This window comes from Hippocampus comes, unplaced genomic scaffold, assembly GCF_001891065.2.
Source record: "Hippocampus comes isolate QL1 unplaced genomic scaffold, H_comes_QL1_v1.1 scaffold420, whole genome shotgun sequence".
Lineage (NCBI taxonomy): Eukaryota > Metazoa > Chordata > Actinopteri > Syngnathiformes > Syngnathidae > Hippocampus > Hippocampus comes.
In genome coordinates this window covers 83,129-103,539 of record NW_017806163.1, presented here as the reverse complement: position 1 = coordinate 103,539, position 20,411 = coordinate 83,129, and the positions used below count along the sequence as shown (strand labels likewise).

Genomic DNA, 20,411 nt, shown 5'->3' with positions numbered 1-20,411 from the left:
ACCCACGCACCCACCCACACACACACACACACACACACACACACACACACACACACACACACACACACACACACAAAACAGACAAATGCAGTTAGATATCTGCTTTTATCCAATTAGGATGTCTTTGTTCTTAAACAAGTGCTTCCGCAAGCGTGATACTATGGTAGTGCAACAATGTTATAATGCCAGCATCAGACATGGACTATGAACGATCCCAGGCTCTTTTCCTACTAAGTCCAATTCCCTCCTGTTGATCGGCAGAGATCCGTAACCAATTGGTGGAGCAATTCCGTTGTTTGGAGCAGCAGTCGGAGTCCCGCCTGCAGTTGCTGCAGGACCTACAGGACTTCTTCCGCCGGAAGGCTGAGCTCCAGCTGGAGTTCTCCAGAGGCCTAGACAAACTTGCAGAGCGCTACTCATCCAAGATCCGCACTTCTAGAGAGCACCAGCATTTCAAGTGAGTTCCTGCATCGGTAACCACTACATAAGCTACATTGGCGACATGATGGATCTGTGGTTTGTGTTTGAGTTCTGATTTGGTCATTTCCACAAGGACTCTTGGGTTTTTCAATTTACTCCACAACGGAAAAACATGTTTGAAAGAGTAATTTCCAGACAGTTTTCCTGACCAAGGTTCTGACTCAAGATCTGGATCTGGTCCCTGGGTTCCCTGTTCCTCAGGGATCAGCAGTGTGCAAATTTCACTAAAGGGCTTGGTCTGGTATGGTTTAGCAAGATGAACTCGTTTATTAATTACACAAATGACAGAAATTTGGGCCAGTAAACAAAAGAACATTGAGGACACAAAGTTTATCATGGTTTTGGATTTTTTGTTGTTGTTTTTTGGGTTTTTTTTTAATGCTTTATTTCAGTTTAGTTTTCATTAGTTTTACTTTTTTATGTAGTATTGGTTGTCAGATTAAAAAAATAAAAAAAGAATGTCACTAAGTATTGTGTAATTAAGTGAACTATAGACGACTCTTTGACCTTTCTATGTCTGCACATTTCTATGTGCAGACAGAAAGCATTACTGAAATAAATACATTTTAAATGAACCCTGAAGGCTCATTATGACATTAATTAACTAAGACCAAAAAATGGACATTACTGCAATAATTATAGTTAGTTTTGGTTAATTTTATAAATGTATGATGTAGTTTGTTTGTTCTTCTTTTGGTAACAGCATTCTCATTATTTTATTTTCTTAATGAAAATGTCTTTTGTTTTGTTTTTCAATTTTAGTAATTTAGTAGGTTTTCCTTCACTACAATAAAAATTATGGAGGGCACAGTATTCTGTAGTTTTTTTTTTTCTGTATTGGTAGCCTTCACAACATGCCCAAATCCAACTCTGGTGAGTGCTGCTTGGTAGAAATAGGACTATACGGGCCGGGAACAAAGGAATGAACAATCAAAAAAAAGGACGTATAAATGTAGAAGAATTGACCTGAAATGCAGCCAGGGCCAAGGAACCCTCGCCTCAGGCTGCTGTGTTCCCCCCAACTAGGTCAGACTTTACCCACTCTGCCAACCCCCGCCAAGCTCGTCTTCTCTATGTGCTTGTCATTTCACTTCACGCTAGACGCCGAATCTCCAATCCTCAAATTTCCTCACCGGTCACAGAGAATTAACTGCGCTTAGAGTCGAAGGAATGAAATGTTGCTTCGAAATGAAAAATGTTTTTTGTTGTTGTCGTTTTTAAGTGTGGTCGTGAATCAAACACACCCTGCAGCTCTTTAGATTTTGGCAACCAAGTTCTAGTTTGTTCTGGAACATGTTCACATGTCAACATGAATTCAATTAATGCGCATTTTGAAAAAGAACCAAGTCAGTCAATGTTCAAGTTCATGTTACCTGTCTGGGTCTGTCATGCGTAACAAAGGTTGATTTTTTTCATTGACAATGGTGATCTGTCCAGTTCTATTTCATTCTCTTCGGCCAATTACTTAAATGTAGTCAAAGCACACAAAGCTGCCATGTCTGGGATGTTGATTAATGGAGCGTTCAGTCAAAGGGAGACCCCTTTAAGATATTCACATCGCTTCACTTCTCATGTCATTCGTTGTCCCCCCCCCACCCCCACCCCTCCACCCGCTCCTAAAACTCCACTCCCATCTCTTAAAATGATCATCATTACAAATGTCTGTCAAAGGCTTGGTTCTCTACTCCAAAATTATAAATCTCTTAGTTCCATTGTCATTTAAATCACACCTCCGGACAGAAGCATTCTGTTCAATCAATCACTGGCATTGAAACAGGAGTTCAGAACATCCAAGGATAGAGTCTTTGATTAAAAAAAATTGTTTTTCAAAAACAATTACTGAATTCAGCAGCCCACAACCACCAGGCAATGGACAGGGACCGAAAGACTGAACAAAAAATATTTTATTGATCTTTGAAGTTTTATTTTGAAAATCAGACCAAAAAAAAAAAGAAAAAAAGAACACATATAGTGAGCGTCTTCAAAAAGAAGAGGCCAAATAATGAGACAGAATAAAAGAGACACTGCATTAAAGAGACACTATTGGCAATCCTACTTAAAGGATTAGGGTTTTTTTTGGTTGTTTTGTTTTGTTTTGGTTTTTTTTTTTTGCTAGTTGAATGCACACACCAAACCTGCGCTGAGTGCCATAATATGTCGCAACAGGCTCACAAATGAGGCAATAAACTCATCAAAACTGTTCTGGCGCATGGAGCCCAGCACCTAGCAATAAACGATGGGGCCAGCTTCTTGAAGAGAAACAAGCTCCGGTCTTGGGGACTGCATCATAGATTAATTGTTACTTTTCCCCCACTGTCAATCAGTGTAAGTTCAACATGCAGCAATTACTTTCTGCACTTTACCGAAGAGGATTTCACGTCAAATAATGAACGCTGGCAATATTTTTGCTTTCCTTTCGCTGAGTGCTGTTTTCTTGACCTGCGAAAGCTTGGTCATGAATATTACTTTTTCTCGTCGTTTTTGAGGAGCAGCCAACAAGCAAAAGATTTTTCAGTTAATCTCACGGCATCGAGTGTCAAGGATCAAACTTGTGCTTGGCTTTGAAAGAAAAGCCTGCGGGGAGGGCGGCTTCACCTTTTTACTGCACTGGAATGAAAAGGGAATAACAAAAAGATGCTGATGCTCAGCACCGCGCACTGTGTCTTGTACCTGAATGTTTTTTTTGTTTTTTTTTTTTTTTATCGACTGTATACTTTTTTTATGTTACATTTGTTATAAATGCCCATCAACCAGGAAAAAGTATGCAATTAGTCATAAGTACAACATACCTCAATGCAAAGTAGTTCAAATTGAATCAACAGCGCCTCTGCTGGTTGGTTCCAAGTATTGCACTTCATTTATGATGAGGCAGCAATACATTTTGTCTTATTGTCCAAATTTTTAATGATCAGTTATTCAATGAATTGAGATCACGTCAAATTGAATAAAACTTATGTTAGTGTATTTGTAAGACAGAAATTGTAATGCATGTTGTTTTCTAATTGTGCCGCATTGTAATCTAATTTTTAAAAAATGCGACACTGATAAATCCAAAACTCAATAAAGTTATGTCCTGAAAACAACAAGAAAAGACGCTGAGCTTCTCTATATCAACTTAAGAAATGAAAAAGCCAAACAATGACTCGTCAGGGACAAGAACAATCGAAAATGTTTCATGACTTGACAGAGAAACATGGAGGATTCTTTTGAAAATGCTCTTCAAAAGTGAGACGAGCTCCAAAAATAAACACTCTGTCTCTGAATTGTCATTTGATTTCAGAGTTCATGGCCTGAATCCAGACATCAGTTAATAATAGTATACTTTTCAATCTTTGATCTGTATTGCTGTTGGTACACCATGTGTTTGGATCGAACTTTAAAGTAGATGACCGAGTGAGTATAATGTAATAAAATGGTGCTGACCAGCCATCCAATATATAGTGACAGTTGTCCTTTAAGAAAACTAGCAGGGACATAAAAAGCACATGAATCAACAATTAAATAGTGTTTGCAAAATGAATAATGTAAAGTTGATTGCGGCTGCCTTCTTCCAAATCAATAGCAATGATTCTTGTGCAGTAGGGAGAGAATTAGAAGAGATTTTTGTCAGAGATGTCATTTCCCCCTCCAACTTCAGAGTGTTCCATTCTTTCCAACATCATTTCCAGCCATCTACCGCATCAGTAATAGCAGTAGAAAAGATTGAATTTTGATCAGATTTTGGTGTTGGTCACTTATTGGCTGTTAGCAAAGTGCCATGATAGCCTTTAATGATAAGAGTCTTTGTTGACTTCATCGGTGTCTTAGTCAAAACAGTTTGATGATGGAAAAAGCAGTCTCATGTTCCCTAAAGAAAAAAAAAAGAAGATAAACAAACTTCGGTGTGAACGTAATTGAACTCACATGCTCCCTCGAGCAATGAGGCAAGAGCAGCCCGCATGCTGGTTGTGTGTGTGTGTGTGTGTGTGTGTGTGTGTGTGTGTGTGTGTGTGTGTGTGTGTGTGTGTGTGTGTGTGTGTGTGTCCATCCAGCTATCTTTGTGAGGACCGAGTCTAGTTTATAACATTTGAGAGGACGTTTTGAGGGGGGGACAAGAGATAATCTAAAATTTAGTGCAGTGTTTGGTCAACGTGTCGTTTTAGGGTTAAGACGATAACTGAGTCAAATACAGAATATGTAGAAGGGTTCAGGGAATGTATTATGTCCTCACGACTGATTCCTATGGGGTGTGGAGTCGTGATTGGCACATTTACCTCCCTGGCCTTATTGAAGACTCTAAATTACCCAGAGGTGTGACGATAAGTTTAAATGGTTGTTAGCTTACCTGTTGCCTGTGACGGGCTGGTGACTATTGTTCGGTGTTCTTGCTCATTCTCCCGGAAAACAATGTCAAGTCACATGAACACACACGTCTTTGTTTTGGTGTTTTAACGATCTTGTCTTGTGCCATCTGATGTAAGAATGACATTGCGGAACAAGTGATTTGATCTATGCGTGAAATATTAACAACGAAGTCAAGTAAATCATAACTAGGATCAAGCTTGGTTGCCCCCCCCCCCCCCACCACTAACTGCTCAATGGCGTCTTGCTGTGGTTGTTTCAGGAAGGACCAAAATCTGCTGTCCACTATCAACTGCTGGTACTTGGTTTTGGACCAGACCCGGCGGGAGAGCAGAGACCACGCGACATTAAGTGACATCTACAACAACAACGTCATTGTCCGCCTGACGCACGTGGGCGATGATGTCCTCAGACTTTTCAAAAAGGTCAGCGGTGGAATGAAATTGATGAAGGCGTGCAAGCCAGACTGATGGCTGTAACATGCATCGTCACACGTCATCTGTCATGTGTTATCCTTCTACTGCAGGGGTCGGCAACCCAAAATGTGGAAAGAGCCATATCGGACAAAAAAGACAAAAAACAAATATGTCTGGAACCACAAAAAAAATAAAAGCCTTATATAAGCCTTTTAATGAAGGAAACACATGCTGTATGTATCTTTATTAGCTATATTAGCCTACTATCAAAATCGCTAGAAATTTTGAAATGTAATATTTATTCTACACATTTTTATAGCATTTGAAAACGTGAAGAACGTTTGTGTCATGTTTGTCCTCCTACAGAAACCATATTAAAAGAAAAAATATATTTCCCTCCCCATCTTTTTCCATTTTCAAACATTTTGGAAAAAGCTCCAGGGAGCCACTCGGACGCCGCTAAAGATCCGCAGGCGGCTCTCGAGCCATGGGTTGCCGACCCCTGGTCTACTGTATGGAACTCAACTAAAATGGTGTAAATCCAAAGAATGACATAATTTAGTCAAGCATTATTAACTCAAAATAGCTGCCTGTGTGTGCTTGCCGTTGTTGCATTTTATTTTTGTTGTTTCAAAAAAAGAAAATGTATTGAAGACGTACATTCACTACATGGTTTTGAATCCATACTTCCTAGCCATTGCTGATTTCAACATGTCAGTTCCACCGTAAAAGTACTCTTTATTAATATGATTATTATTTATGCTGATACATTCTCATCTTGTGACAGAATCTCATTCATAATTTCAGTACAGATGGGTAATTGTCTAACATAGTCACTATTGGTTACTCTTTCATAACAGATGCGCATTGTGTAAAGATAGGAAAGTGGCTGTGGGCTCGGGGGTTGTGATGAATATTCTGTCCAAGCGATCTGAAATCACTATCGCTTGACAGCAGAGGGAATGGAGGATAATTTATGCCCTCTTGGGGGTTCTGCAGTGTCACGATGGGAGCCATGATTGGTTTGTCTTCAGCCAGCCAGCACAAAGAGAGGCGTTTTAGGAACAGCCTGCAGAAAGTCTGTCTCCCCCTGCTAAGAGTTTAAAGCAACTGGAGAAGTTATTCAAAACAAAAAAATCACGTTCTGGTGCATTCATCCGCAGCGCTGCTTCATTGCTAATGTATTGCACGTGTGGGACTGGAATGACTTGCGTGTTTATTGGGGCAAATGTGCCGACGTTTCAGTTTTTGGGGAAACACAGGCTTGTTGTGTTTGACAAGTGGCCCCTTGGGAGGTGGCAAAGACGTGAACTTCACAGAGTTCCTCACCTTTGAACCCTCTTCCTCAGGGCCTGTTAGCATTGGCAGGGCGACATGTCTGCTTCATCATATTCCCTGGGCTACATTCATGCTCGCATTGTCGCGGTTCTTTTACGCCGTTGGATGCTAAGCGTCAACTGCTTCGTAGAGTGGGTTGTTCCACTGTGCGAAACTGGACGGTCAAAGGTTCAAATTTAAATATATTGAATAGCCGGTGAACTATTTTATTATAAATACAATAAATCCTATGAATAGAAAATACACTACATAGAATATCATAAAAGTGACATCTCCTTATCATTTTATAAATTGCTTTGCTCATTTTATATCAACTTTTTCCTGCAATGGATCTCAACGGTTTGAAAAAATAAATAAATTCTGGCCCTCAATCACAGCTGTTTCTACCAATTTCTTTTAAACCTACATTGAAGGACCGCATCGATAAAATTTGAGATATTATTTATTTTACTGTATGTCATTTTTTTGAAGCATAATATTTTCATAACAAAAATATAGCACCCCCCTTGGCTCATAAATGGTTCCACCCAATTCCGTCTTGACAGGGCTCTATGCATGCTAGCTAGCTAGCTAGCTCCGTTGAGTCAAGAATCAGACGTTGCCTCAACTGGAATTTGTGGAACATTTCTCAACTTCCACTCCATAATACCAACACTCTATTATTGTTCCCATTTTAACATTCTGTTGCTTTTAATGATAGCTGACTGTTTATGCTGTTAGGAAGGAGATACCTGACGATTATTCCGACTCAGAAATGTTGGCGTCGGTTAGGAAGAGCACCACTGTCCTCTGTTTGAATTAGAATGAGAAAAGCTGGGTGTTGTGTCATGCGCACGTGTTAATATTATAGGTTAGTCACCGACTTCCCCAAAAAGTGGTACGCTTCTCTTTCATCGAATTTGTGTTAAACTACACAAAACAGTAACATTTTTCTTACCAGCATGGGAGCTCAGCCCCCCTAAACCTCTGATCCTAGAACCACCCCTGCTCTTGAGCACAATTTTTTCCACCTCTCTTCTAATGTTGACTAATATCTTTTACAGAGCAAAGACATCGGAGTGCAGATGCATGAGGAGCTTGTGAAAGTCACCACTGAGCTCTACACAGTGAGTCAACCAAATATTATTGTCCTTTTTTTAATGTCCATAACAGGTCGTCTGGCATTGCGTGCGTGCGTTGCTATATCCTGCCTCCTCTCAATTGTCAGACCATAACCCGTGAAACAGCTGGCCAGCCCTGACACTGCACACGGCAGACTTGCTTGATCAGCAGTTTATCCTCTAACTTCTCCTGAGGTCACGCACATTTGCATTCATCTATTGTGAATTTCTCCCCGGGGAAGAGAGTGGAGTGGTTGTGTTACTCACAACGGCGAAAAAGAGCAGCTGCTGAAGGTCGGACACATCTGTTTGTTAGGATAGGTTGTTCGTTTATGTGTGCGTTCGGAAGACTCAACTACCATTGACACGAAGAGCGCATGTATGCACGTCGCATGCACATGCGCGTTCATTTGCAGAGCAGGTCCGTGTGGCAAATGGAAAACAGCTGCGTCCAGCTCACATGATAATCGCAAAACTTGGGAGCTCGCTGCATACGTGACACGCTATTGATCGGCTGACTGCTTCCTGTGCTATTTGGTTTGCGACTTGGAGCGCCGCTTGCTGTCACTACCAAGCGCCCTTTCCTCCCTTGTTAATCGATCTGGCTGTCCTTTTGGTACATCGCTTACAGACGGCGTTGCCTAGGAAACCATAATTTGGCAGTGAGTGAGGCTGAGGGAGATTCAGTTTGTGGTTGTTTCGTGGTTATTAGTTTACCGTAGTTTATTTAGTTTAGTGTGGCGCTCTTCAAAGAAGGCATATTTAATTTTAGGATTTGTGTTCCCTGTCTGGGGTTTACGATGATAAGTCTTGCAAATATCCACATCAGGGTTGTTTTTGTGGCTTTGGCTGTTCAGCTCGTCTGACAAACCGGATATTGAGCGCCTCTATCATTTAGTCAAATCATCGATTCGCGCAACATCACATGTTGAACTTGGTTTTCTGTCAGTGTTTGTGGCCAGGTATCCAAATCACTGAATTAATCGACAACTATTTTTATTATCGAATAATTATTTAGAGCCATTGCTTACCTTAAAATTGTCCAAATCCTCTGATTTCAGCTTTTCAACCGTAATTATTTCTGCAGTCCTTCATGAAAGTAGACCAATTAATCTTTTGTGTTTAATTAAAATCAGGCATTTGCAAACGTCTGCTTTTTCTTTGGAAAACAATGACGGAAACCGTAAATGAATCCGTTTCAAAAAGGTTGGTGAGTGTGGCAATCGCTCTCATGGGATACTGGGTAAACAATACCAACTAAACAATAATTGTTTGATAAACAGAAATTGAAGGGGAAATGGTTTCGTAATACACTTTAATGCAAACTAAAATTGCGTCCGATGATTCGATTACTCAAAGGAATATCCGATAAAATAATGGATTCTAAAAATACTCAATAGTGACGGTCTTTGGTGGCAACATTCCTTTGAGACCTTGCAATGTTGTGCCTCGGTTGCGTTTGTCTTTTGGATCTAACAAAGGGTAAGGAAAGGGAAGCTTGCGTGGTCTAAAACACACTGTGCATGTAGGGATGATTTTTGGTTTGGTATTCAAAGATGAAGACAAACAGGCAAACAGAGAGACCCAAGCACATTAGAAAGACACACCCAGCTGAGAAGCGTCCCGTTCAGCAAGATGATTAAGTTACACTCCCTGGTGTGATGAAGGGTAGAGGAAGCAAATACATAACACTGACACGTGTAGCGTTCGACACTATTTTCAGCTAATGTACACCCCCTTCTGTATACTGTGGTCATTATTTTGTTCTTGATGTACAACCTCATATTTGCATCATTTATTTTCTCATTTGTTCATATTTTTCTTATGCAATATTTGGCTCCACAAGGCCGTTTGACGACTTCGTTTTTTTTTGTAATTATGGCTTTCATCCAGGGCTCGAACTTTTGGAGTCATCCATTCATTTTCCAGAATCACGCAAGAGCTGAATTTTATCTTTGAGTTCCATTGTTGTCTTTGTAATCTTTGGTTTACCATCATGACCATTACCCTTATAAAGAGGGCGCGCTAATTCATTTGCTGAACTGAGCTTTAAGAATTGTGTTGATCGTGTGGCATTCATTGTGGATTATTTGAAGCAATTAAAGCAAATGGAATGCACCGCGTAGAATGCGTCGTTTGTAGTCTCAGCTAGTTTGCTCTCAAAAGAAGACAAAACGATGTCAGCTCTGGTAAATTGAGTTACATCCACTCAGATTAGTCCGATAAATATAACACTGCCATGGAAATGAATATGAAAACATTTTCTAATGCTCTCATCCCTTAAACACTTTCAGGGACAGCGGTTCCTGCAGTGGACAACTTATCATGTTATCGGGTTACAGGGTGCATGAAAGGGTTCAAAATAAGACTCCAAAATACAATATCTTCAACTAATTTGATAAAATTAGGTTGCATTCTTTGTGTTGTGAGCTACAAATATGTTGCTTCTGAAGGTTCCTTGGATATTTTTTTAGGCGGTAGGTCGTCTCACACTGAGCATGTACGTGTGTGTCTGTGTGTGTCTCGCGACAGGTAATGAAGACGTACCACATGTACCACACGGAGAGCATCAGCGCCGAAGGCAAGCTGAAGGAGGCCGAGAAGCAGGAGGAGAAGCACATCGGCAAGGGCAACGACATCAGCGCCGCCTTGCTGCGATATGGTCACGATGAAAGGCCGCAGCGACGAAGCTCTGTGAAGAAGATGGAGAAAATGAAAGAGAAGGTGTGTCTTGTGACGGACTCGTTGTTACAAATGAGATACTGTGTATTCTGTTTTTTGACTTCATGGCTATCTGATGTTATACGAAAAAAATATTTACAGCCCCATGAGAGCTCAATAGATAGTGATGAATGCACGGTAAATGCTGTCAAAGAGGGAAATATACCGTATTTTCCACACTAAAAGGCGCACTGGATTATGAGGCGCACCTTCAATGAATGGCCTATTTTGTAATTTTTTTCATATATTGGACACACCACATTATAAGACACAATCTACAATGCATCCACTAGATGGAGCTACGCTCAAGGAAATACCAACAGAACACTACACTACACTCTTCTTCTTCTTCTCCTTTCGGCACGTCCCTTTTCAGGGGTCGCCACAGCGAGTCATTAATTCCCATCCGTCCCTGCAAACCGCCCTATCAACTCGCATGTCCGTCTTGGCAAAAGTTTTACGCCGGATGCCCTTCCTGACGCAACCCTCCCCATTTCCCCGGGCTTGGGACCGGCACCGGGGAACAGTGTACCCCCAGGGGAGGGCACTGCTCCCCAGCGGCTGGGTTAGAACACTACACTACACTACACCCTGATTTATATAGCGACAATCAGATGTCAGTAAAACTTATTTAATAAAGCAGCGACACAGTTCACTTAACCAACAACAAGTTACAACTTTGACTCGTTAACATTGAACTCTCTTGCCGCTGCTCTATTTCCGTGTTCAACTGCGAAACCGATCGCCTTAAGTTTGAACTCTGCGTTGTAAGCATGTGTCTAGCAAGGAGCCATTTTGGGGGTTGACATATTACCGTAATGACCATACACAAGGTGCAACGGATTTTAAGGCACGCTGTGAGCCTTTAAGAAAATGGAAGGCTTTTAGGTGCGCTTTTTAGTGTGGAAAATACGGTACATTTAAGTTCATTTCCTGATATAAATTCCGTAGTCATTCTTAAAAATGTCCTTAAAGGTCTTAAAATGCCACATTGTTGTCAAGTTGTGTCGCAATTCTGTAAGCTGCACTCATTTTCCTTATCATCATGCATCCATGTTTTTCTCTTTCTCATAGAGACAAGCCAAGTATTTTGAAAACAAACTCAAGTGTACTAAGGCCCGCAATGACTATCTTCTCAATCTGGCAGCCACTAATGCCTTGGTGGCAAAATACTATATCCACGATGTGTCCGATATGATCGATGTAAGTACAACCACTCAGTGGATAAACACACACTCGGTTGAATACATTAATAAGGATTATGTTTCACTTCCCATACATAGTGTTGTGATATGGGGTACCATGCTAGCTTGACGCGGACCCTGAGAACCTACCTGTCGGCCGAATATAGCCTGGAGACATCTCGACATGAGGGTTTGGATGTTCTAGAAGGAGCAGTGGACGCCATGGACCTCCGAGGAGACAAGCACAAGTTCATGGACATGCACTCTCAGATGTTCTGTCCTCCGGCACGCTTTGACTATCAGCCGCACATGGGCGACGAGGTGAGTGGGAGATGTCGAGCTTATTTCAAGGTCTTTTTTTTTTTAAGTTTGTTGCGTGATCCTTATCAAGTCCTCACATCAGAGTTTGTGTCCTGCTTTCCTGCCAGGTGTGCCAGGTGAGCGCGCAGCAGCCTGTCCAGACGGAACTCTTGATGCGATACCAGCAGCTTCAGACTCGCCTGGCAACGCTCAAAATAGAAAACGAAGAGGTGACATGTTTTTTTTTTCACAAATGTTTGACTGGCTTGACATAAACTTTAATGATAGGTGCCACTGTTACTTCAGTGTACATACCATCAAAAAGCACAAAGTCAAATAACCCGCCATGCAGGTTTTGACAATTTCCTGTAACACAGATTTACTGAAAGAATCAGCGCTGTGGTAGGATATTAAATGTCTTGTCATAAACCATCAGACATAAGCCAGCCAAATGTAGTAGAACAGGAGAATGATTTAAAGATTGATATCAGCTGCTCTGTAAGCAGTTTTCTGAGATGTTATTTGAACTACCACATTAAATATGAAGCTACAGCTGATGTCTAAAATGTGAAGCGAAGCAACACTATGAAGGGCTTTAAACCTGAAACAAGGACCCTGTATGCTCACTAATTCTGTATACTGATATAAATGCATGATATAGTTCTCAAAAAGATGTAACTCAGGTCACATTGTTTATCCACTACTAGCTAGTATGCTGACAGAAGGACTAAAACAACCGCAAGGGTTAATGTTGGCGTCTACAACAGTGTTAATCTTTAATATGGAACTGACCGTCTGCGCTTGAAATTGAAGCGGAGTTACGTGGGGCAGGAAAATTGAACCCATTTCTGTTTGTCAGTGTTGCTCCAGTTTCTCGTTTACTTTTAATTTCAAACTTTGCTTGTAGCAGACGTGTGACGTCACGCATGCTGTTCTCACGATGTCTCTGAACCACTGGTGAAAGGAGACTTTGATTCTCTCCTCTTTCGTTTATAACCATTTCAAACAGCAAGGCGCACGTAGGAATACTTGTTACAACTGTGCCATTGTTGATGTTTTATGTTATGTGTTCTGTTGTATTATTATTTGATGTTAAATGTCCTGTAAGGCGCTTTTATACTTCAGCAGCTGTTTGTTAGCGCAGCAGCTGCTACATAGCTATATAAACCTAGTTTTGCTAGGTTATTGGAACCGTTCAGTGGTACAAAAGTAAATAATTGTTACCTTGAAAAAACATTTCAATATGTCTGTATGATCGCATGGTAGTATGCTTCCTTTTTTTTTTTTTTTTTTGATATTATCAGATGGTTTAGTTCTCGTAACAGTTTGATCCAAATGCACATTGCTCACATGTAGTTAATATTTTTCATCAAAATGCTTTTCTTTTTACTTGATAGATTGATTCGAGAGATGATAGAGGTTTTATGAAATATTTATCTAATACTAAATACGTGTGTGCCTGTTAATGTCAGGTGAGGAAAACTCTGGACGCCACAATGCAGACCCTTCAGGACATGCTCACAGTGGAGGACTTCGATGTTTCCGAGGCCTTCCAGCACAGTCAGTCCACAGAGTCAGTAAAGTCAGCCTCATCTGACTCCTACATGAGCAAAGTCAACATTTCGAAGAGACGAGCCAATCAGCAAGAGACAGAGGGCTTCTACTTCACCGTGAGTTCTGATAAGCTTTAACAATGACAAAATATTGGTGTATAATCTGTAAAATACACTGTTCGTATATATTTTTAAAGCTCAATTATTCCCTTTCTCCCCCTGCAGAAATACAAAGAGTACTTAAATGGCAGCAACCTTATTGTCAAACTTCAAGCCAAACATGACCTTCTGAAGCAGACACTGGGAGAAGGTGAGTCTTATGACATGCATACAAAAATGGTGCACAGTCAAAAATCACTGCATCGTACCATTGAGAGTTTAGAGAGCTTTTCCAAAAGGTTTTTGTGTGAATTGATATTGTATTACTTAAGTGTAAATAACGATTCACTTGTTCAGCCTCTTTTAAAGAAAGACAAAATTGTGGTTGCAAAGTCACTGAGAAACATCAGCGCGCCTTCTTGGCGTATTCATAAGACGCTGCACCATTGGTAACCTTGAAATGTCATATATTAGGGCCACCGCAAATACTTTATAGAGACAAATTAGATTGTTGAAGCATGAGCGTTCACTTTTTACATTGGTTTGAACTTGCATCCAAATCATGACCGAACAACATCAAGTCATTCAAGTCGTCTGCTGTATGGTTACAAGTATGCGACATAAAGTGGGGTTGTGCAGGAAGCTCCTTTACACGTGACAAAATGCTTAAACAATCCTTTCTAATTTACTAATCAAAATGTGCAGGTCAAAATAGGACACTTACGAAACCGTCATCTATCAAGCAGCACGCCAAAAGCTGCTCGTGGATATGCTTGCACTCTGCAGACAGAGCAGTCAGGCTATCCGGGGCACTTCGGGGGGCTCGTGTTCCGTTACCAGGGCGACTGCTGAATGGCTGACAGCTTGGCGGTGTGACAAATGCGGCCATGGTACTCACCCCATTGAGTGCGTCTGAATAGATGCCTGTTTTCTCATAACACCCCTTTCCGTCTCCAATCTGGCAGCCTCACTTTTTTTGGGGTTGGCACTCAACTGTACCATTTGAAAAGCGGCGTATACTAATTTCGTGTCTTTTGTGCTCTTTTGTCTTTTAGGGGAGAGGGCTGAATATGGAACGACAAGGTAAGATGTCCAGTGACAAAAGAGCAAATAAAGTAGGCATTGATGTTTAAAATCTTTCCCTTGGTGTCGCTGGATAGAGCAAAAATGAGATGCCGGTGTGGGAATGGGAATGTCAATGGTAACATTATGCAAGACTTGGAAATAAGTCTTCTTCTGAAGCTTTCGGCAAGACGGTATACAATTTTATCAAAACAAGATCAGATTATTGCGATTACAGACATGATGTTATTACAATCAAAGTGTGCCTGGGCTTTTCTGTTACTTTCATGGAGTCGTTAAAACTTCACCGAGTCATATTTGTGGTAATTCTCTGAGGTCCAGTGTATTTTATTGCACTAATTTTCTGTTGACAGGTAAAAATGTTTGACATTTAAGACGATTAGTACCGCTTTAAAACTCGATGTCACACAAATTTGAAACACTAAAACCACAAATTAGCTAACAGACAAGATAGCCTTTTTTTTTTTTTTTTTTTTTTTTTTGTCTTTGAAAATAAACTGACAGCTATGATACATACAGCATCTACATCCCCAGTCATGTGCCAAATGCAAAGCCGTGGTGATAGAGGTTTCATGTGTTGCATTCCAGAAAACTATATTGGAAATTCTCCGCCTCCGATTTGGAACAGTGCACTGGAATACCTCCAATTTGCCAAATGTTTTTCCTTGTCGCAAGGCCGTCGCATATGCAAGCAATCTGAGACCTATGAAAAGATTAGCCATCAATCCATCCATCCGTTATCTGAGCCGTTTATCCTCACAAGGGTCGCGGGCATGCTGGAGCCCCTTCCAGCTGTCTTCGGTCACAAGACGGGGAACATGCAGAACTGGTTGCCAGCCAATCGCAGGGCATACATAGACGAACAACCATTCACACTCACAGTCACACCAAGTGACAATTTTAGAATGCTCCATTAACCGACCATGCATGTTTTTGGAATGTGTGAAGAAACCGGAGTACCCAGAGAAAACACACGCAGGGGATCGTACCAACTCCACACAGGAAGGCTGGATTCTGTAGGTGCCCTGTGACTAACTGGTAACCAATCGAGGCTATGGACTGCCTTTTGCCAAAAGTCAGCTGTGATAGGCTCCTGGTCCCCGCAATCCGAATACAATATGCGGTAGACTATAGAAAATGGATACATGGATGGATGGGTCAAACCTCACTGTAGACATCCAAATACATTTCACAAAAAGAATAATGATGAAAGAACGGCGTCTTAAGTTACTCACAAATTGCTAAACTGGAATTCAGTTGGAAATCTGGGCCTGTTTATTGATTTATGTGATTTAATGTCGTGTGAATTGCAACAGGTCAAACAGGTTAATTGTGCCTTTTGCCATTTTAGTGAGAGAGCATTTAACCATTGTGCCTGTCAGTACACGTCGCTAGCATGGATAGATGAGCAAGGAAACAATATTTGGAGCAAAGAGGTAATCATTTACGGACCAACCAATTACGTGAAATTGGGTAATTTCCCGCGGCACGCAAGATGATCTGTCACTGCACGCTAATTGAAAAAATAAATGCAATTATTTGCTTCCATCTGGAACATTACGTCAAATCGTGGGATATCCACTTTCCTTGATTGCAGCATTTCTGAGCTTGCCGACAGGAGTCAAATCAAGACTGGAGAGTTGAGAACTTGTAAACAGTGTGGGGCGGATGCGATGTTTGTGAACTACTACAGAATAGCAATTGCATTATTATTCATAATTGTCATACCAACGGTGCAACCCCCCCCCCATCCCCACCCTCTCCCCAGGCCCCCCATACTCCCCCCTAAACCTCAGAGAATACGGAAGTCTAGACCTCGCTCCATTTTTAGGCGTAAGCTGTTTAACGGCAATATGGAGGCCTTCATCCAGGTACGAGCCCATCGTGTGCTCTTTGTCTCTTGGTGAGCTCTGCTATTTCGCCGGTGGTCCCTTTTGGGGTTGTGGTCGTTTTCCTCCACTCACCTTTTGGCCACTCTTTTACTCATACGTTCGGCTCGCTCACGCTCTGACTCTTCTCTTGCTCGTCCCCTTGTCCCCCGCCGCCTCCTCGTCAAATCAGGCACCAGCAAATCGACCAAAGGCGGAGCTGCAGTTTGCTTTTAATGCTCTCGGCCCAGTAGGCCTGGCGAAATTGAGTCCACTGGCTGGATAAACATGCCAGTTGGCCGTGCACCAGCCGTGTTAGACTATTGAAATAAACACATGGCGAGCAGAGTCAGCATCTGTTCTGCTGTTTTGGTACTTCCTCAGTCCAACTCTTTTTAAAAGGTAATTTGCGGTATGGTGCTAACGAAAGCATCTGCAGGCTTTGAATTGAGACGAGTATTCTCCTATGTAGCTCCCCAGTTCCGCAAAGCAATGTGCTCATGTGCGCATCCCTATAAGGCACTGAATCGATGCTTTGGCATTTCCAGACCTCTTCTTTTTTTTTTTTTTTCTCTCTGTGAGATCTGTCTTCCTCACTAACTTGTTTGTGGTTGTTGTCGCCTCTCTTCCACTGTCTACGTGCCTTACTGCTCTCTGCCCAGGGGAAGACGGAATGTCCGATCCAGGACTCAGGTACTCTGTCCTTCAGCTGGGTGGCATCACCATTTTGCTACTTTCTCGGCCTCTGTTCTGTTGATACTCCTTTATGTGGACATACTTAAATCATAATATTCATTGCATTTCATAGTTTTGTTCTGCAGCTGTAACATTTCATATGATTTGATTAAGAACATTGAATACTTGATTTATTCTATGTACTTATTGTTCATCTGACGATAATAATTTGAATGTGACCGCAGGACTCGGGTCAGCCCATACCAGTGGTGGTTGAGAGTTGTGTCCGATACGTCAATCTTTATGGTGGGTTCCCATGTTGTGTTTTCGAGAAAAAGTTTGATTTAAAAAGAAATGTTTGGAATAGGGAAAAATGATCACGTCCAAATCTGCAAGGTTAGTGTAGTTAATGACAACTAATAATAAATAATAATAAATAAACAACAAACTAAAATCCAGAAACATTTTTGTGAACAAAATAAAATTAAAATAAAAATGTTTGTTTAAAAAAAAAAAAAAAAGAAAGAAAGAAAAAAAAGAAACTACAGCTTATGTTTTTAAAACTAACTTTAACTGCATAACTGCAGCTAGAATGTTTTTTGTCATTTCATGTCATACATAAGCTTTCGGGGTTCATTTTAAATGTATTTATGTTGGTATTTTGGTATTGCTCAGTGTCCATACAGTATAAAGGAAGGTCAAAAACAGTCATTTGAGAATTTTAGTTTACTTACTTTATTACACAATACTTCGGGACCTTTCACTTTTTATCTTGCACTGGACAAACACTCCATTAAAAAAAAAAACTAATATAAATGAAACTAAATCAAATATTTGCTAAAAACTAATAAAAAATTAAATGAATTTAAAACCAAAAGTCAAAAACAATTTCAAAACTAACTATAATGAAAAATTCCAAACTATTATATCCCAAAAAATCTCTTGAAAAAAAAAATTAGAAGTCAGATAATGCGTTGTTTCTCTGCAGGTCTTCAGCAGCAAGGTATATTTCGAGTTCCGGGATCCCAAGTGGAAGTCAACGACATTAAAAATGCATTTGAAAGAGGTCAGTGTCAGTCTTTTTGTCCATCTCGACTGAGTCTACAGATTGCATTTTGTCCGCAGCAAAAAAAAAACAAACAAAAAAAACAACAAAAAACGAAGGTCTCTCAAGTGCAAAGCAAGAAAGAGCATCACTTGGAACACTACAATGCATATTTCAACCTTTGTAGATGCATTTTGCATGAGATCCTGGCGTGATAGTAAATGCGCAGGCATATTCCACGCACAATCTCAAATTTTATTTGTGACGTTGACTAAGAGGAAGGTTTGATTGCGTCTGTAGGAGAAGATCCACTGGTGGACGATCAGTCAGATCATGACATCAACTCTGTGGCCGGCGTTCTTAAACTCTACTTCAGGGGCCTGGAGAAGCCGCTGTTCCCTAAAGAGCATTTCCTTGACCTCATATCCACTACGAGTGAGTCATCTTCTGGGCAACTTGTCAAGCATGAAGCTGTTTTGGGAGGCCACTCATTGTTTGTTTCTTTGAACATTCTAAAAGTGGCTGATTTTCTCTGTAAAGCATTACTGGGAGGAAAGGGGGTGGGGGAGAGTCCAATTACATAAGTGAGGCAATTTTTTTTTCCAAGAAAAAGACGAAAACAACAACTTTAACATGTCAATGTGAAAATTTTCACACCAACAAAAAAAATGAGATAAGTGGCTATTTTTCCATTTTTGTTTTCCATTGTTTGTTTTATATACACACACACACACACACACACACACACACACAAATGGATCAATTCACGTTGAAGATTTAAGTCAGGTGACAAAGCCTTTGGTGGCGCTGACTTCTCTCGCTGATGTTGTTTTTCAGAGCTGGACTTTGGTTCCGATCGAGCTCATCACCTCCAGCAGATTATTGCCACTCTCCAGCCGCCTGTGGTCATCGTCATGAGATACCTGTTCGCCTTTCTAAATCAGTGAGTCGCCTTGCAGCAAGTGTGCGCCTCCGCTGAGTGACAGCTCGGCGGTGGCGCTAATTGCCTCTGTCCCTTCAGTCTATCCCAGTACAGTGACGAAAACATGATGGACCCTTACAATCTGGCCATTTGCTTCGGCCCCACGCTGATGCCCATACCGGAGGACCAGGATCCCGTTGCCTGCCAGGCGCATGTTAACGAGGTCATTAAGACGATCATTATTCACCATGAAGCCATATTCCCACCCCAACGTGAGTTGGAGGGACCTGTGTATGAGAAGTGCATGGCCGGAGGCGAGGAATACTGGTGAGTTTGAAGGGAAGGTGTCCAGCATGTGGCAATAAATAATGCAATGCTCAAATCGACACGAAAAGGTATCAAGACTTACAAAAATGCAGTTAAAAGTTAAAAGAAAGGTTGAAATGCTCAAAGATATTCAAAACAAAGAGAAGAACGACTGTATTTTCCGCACTGTCGGCATCTTCAGAGTAGTGAATGCCCTATTTTAAAACTGTTTTCATATATAGGGCGGACCACATTATAAGGCGCATAGAATAAAAGCTGCACTAGTGACTGCGATTGCGATAGGCATCCACTAGATGGAGCTACGCTAAAAGGAATACAATACAATAGCTTTATTTACAAAGAGCCTTCACATCCGCTGCAGCTGTAACAAAGCGCTTTACAGAACATCGAAAATACCACGTCCAAGAAATCAGAATATCGATCCATATATAAGGCGCACTGTTGGCTTTTGAGAAAATGGAATGCTTTTATGTACGCCTTATAGTGCGGAAAATACTGTAAGTCAAAAGTGGGTGTGCCACAGAATATCTTGTGTTCTTATGGCTATCAAACTGGCTCGATATGATATCATATTGTGATGAAACTTATTGTTTTCGATCTGTTTTTCCATGTACAATAATTGCTCTTAATCACTTGTGTACTGTAACCTGATATCATGGATAAGCTGTCCACTGCAGTAACCGCTGTCCCTGAAAGGGTTAAATGACAGAAATTCAAAACCTTGTAGCGATTGGACATTATTTTTCATCCCAGTTGTTGAATAAAATGCTTGTTGTTTTCTTTCTCTTTGTATTATGTGATTCCATTTTTTATTTTATTTTTTTATTTTGTATTTTTTACACACAGTGAGAGCCCACACAGTGACGCCGGCGCTCTTGATGAGGTGGACAACGGTACTGGACCTAACACCAGTGATGACGGTGAGTCATACCTGAGAAGTACACACACACACAAACACA

At 41.0% G+C, this 20,411-nt stretch overlaps 1 protein-coding gene across 2 annotated transcripts in view; it reads left to right on the top strand.

Moving 5' to 3' along the window:
• The window catches only part of LOC109531454 (SLIT-ROBO Rho GTPase-activating protein 3-like), a 32,880-nt gene that overhangs the window by 8,456 nt on the left and 4,013 nt on the right, over positions 1 to 20,411 (top strand). The window contains exons 2-18 of one of the 2 annotated variants that reach the window (XM_019895752.1): positions 262 to 457; positions 5,084 to 5,246; positions 7,619 to 7,681; positions 10,208 to 10,399; positions 11,471 to 11,599; positions 11,680 to 11,901; positions 12,009 to 12,110; positions 13,353 to 13,550; positions 13,659 to 13,743; positions 14,588 to 14,615; positions 17,146 to 17,176; positions 17,404 to 17,464; positions 18,147 to 18,224; positions 18,504 to 18,638; positions 19,041 to 19,146; positions 19,225 to 19,452; positions 20,299 to 20,372. In XM_019895752.1, the coding sequence (XP_019751311.1) occupies positions 262 to 457; positions 5,084 to 5,246; positions 7,619 to 7,681; positions 10,208 to 10,399; positions 11,471 to 11,599; positions 11,680 to 11,901; positions 12,009 to 12,110; positions 13,353 to 13,550; positions 13,659 to 13,743; positions 14,588 to 14,615; positions 17,146 to 17,176; positions 17,404 to 17,464; positions 18,147 to 18,224; positions 18,504 to 18,638; positions 19,041 to 19,146; positions 19,225 to 19,452; positions 20,299 to 20,372 (2,091 nt within the window). Of the gene's footprint in view, positions 1 to 261; positions 458 to 5,083; positions 5,247 to 7,618; positions 7,682 to 10,207; positions 10,400 to 11,470; positions 11,600 to 11,679; positions 11,902 to 12,008; positions 12,111 to 13,352; positions 13,551 to 13,658; positions 13,744 to 14,587; positions 14,616 to 16,383; positions 16,487 to 17,145; positions 17,177 to 17,403; positions 17,465 to 18,146; positions 18,225 to 18,503; positions 18,639 to 19,040; positions 19,147 to 19,224; positions 19,453 to 20,298; positions 20,373 to 20,411 lie in introns of both variants that reach the window. The other variant, XM_019895751.1, reaches the window with a different exon arrangement.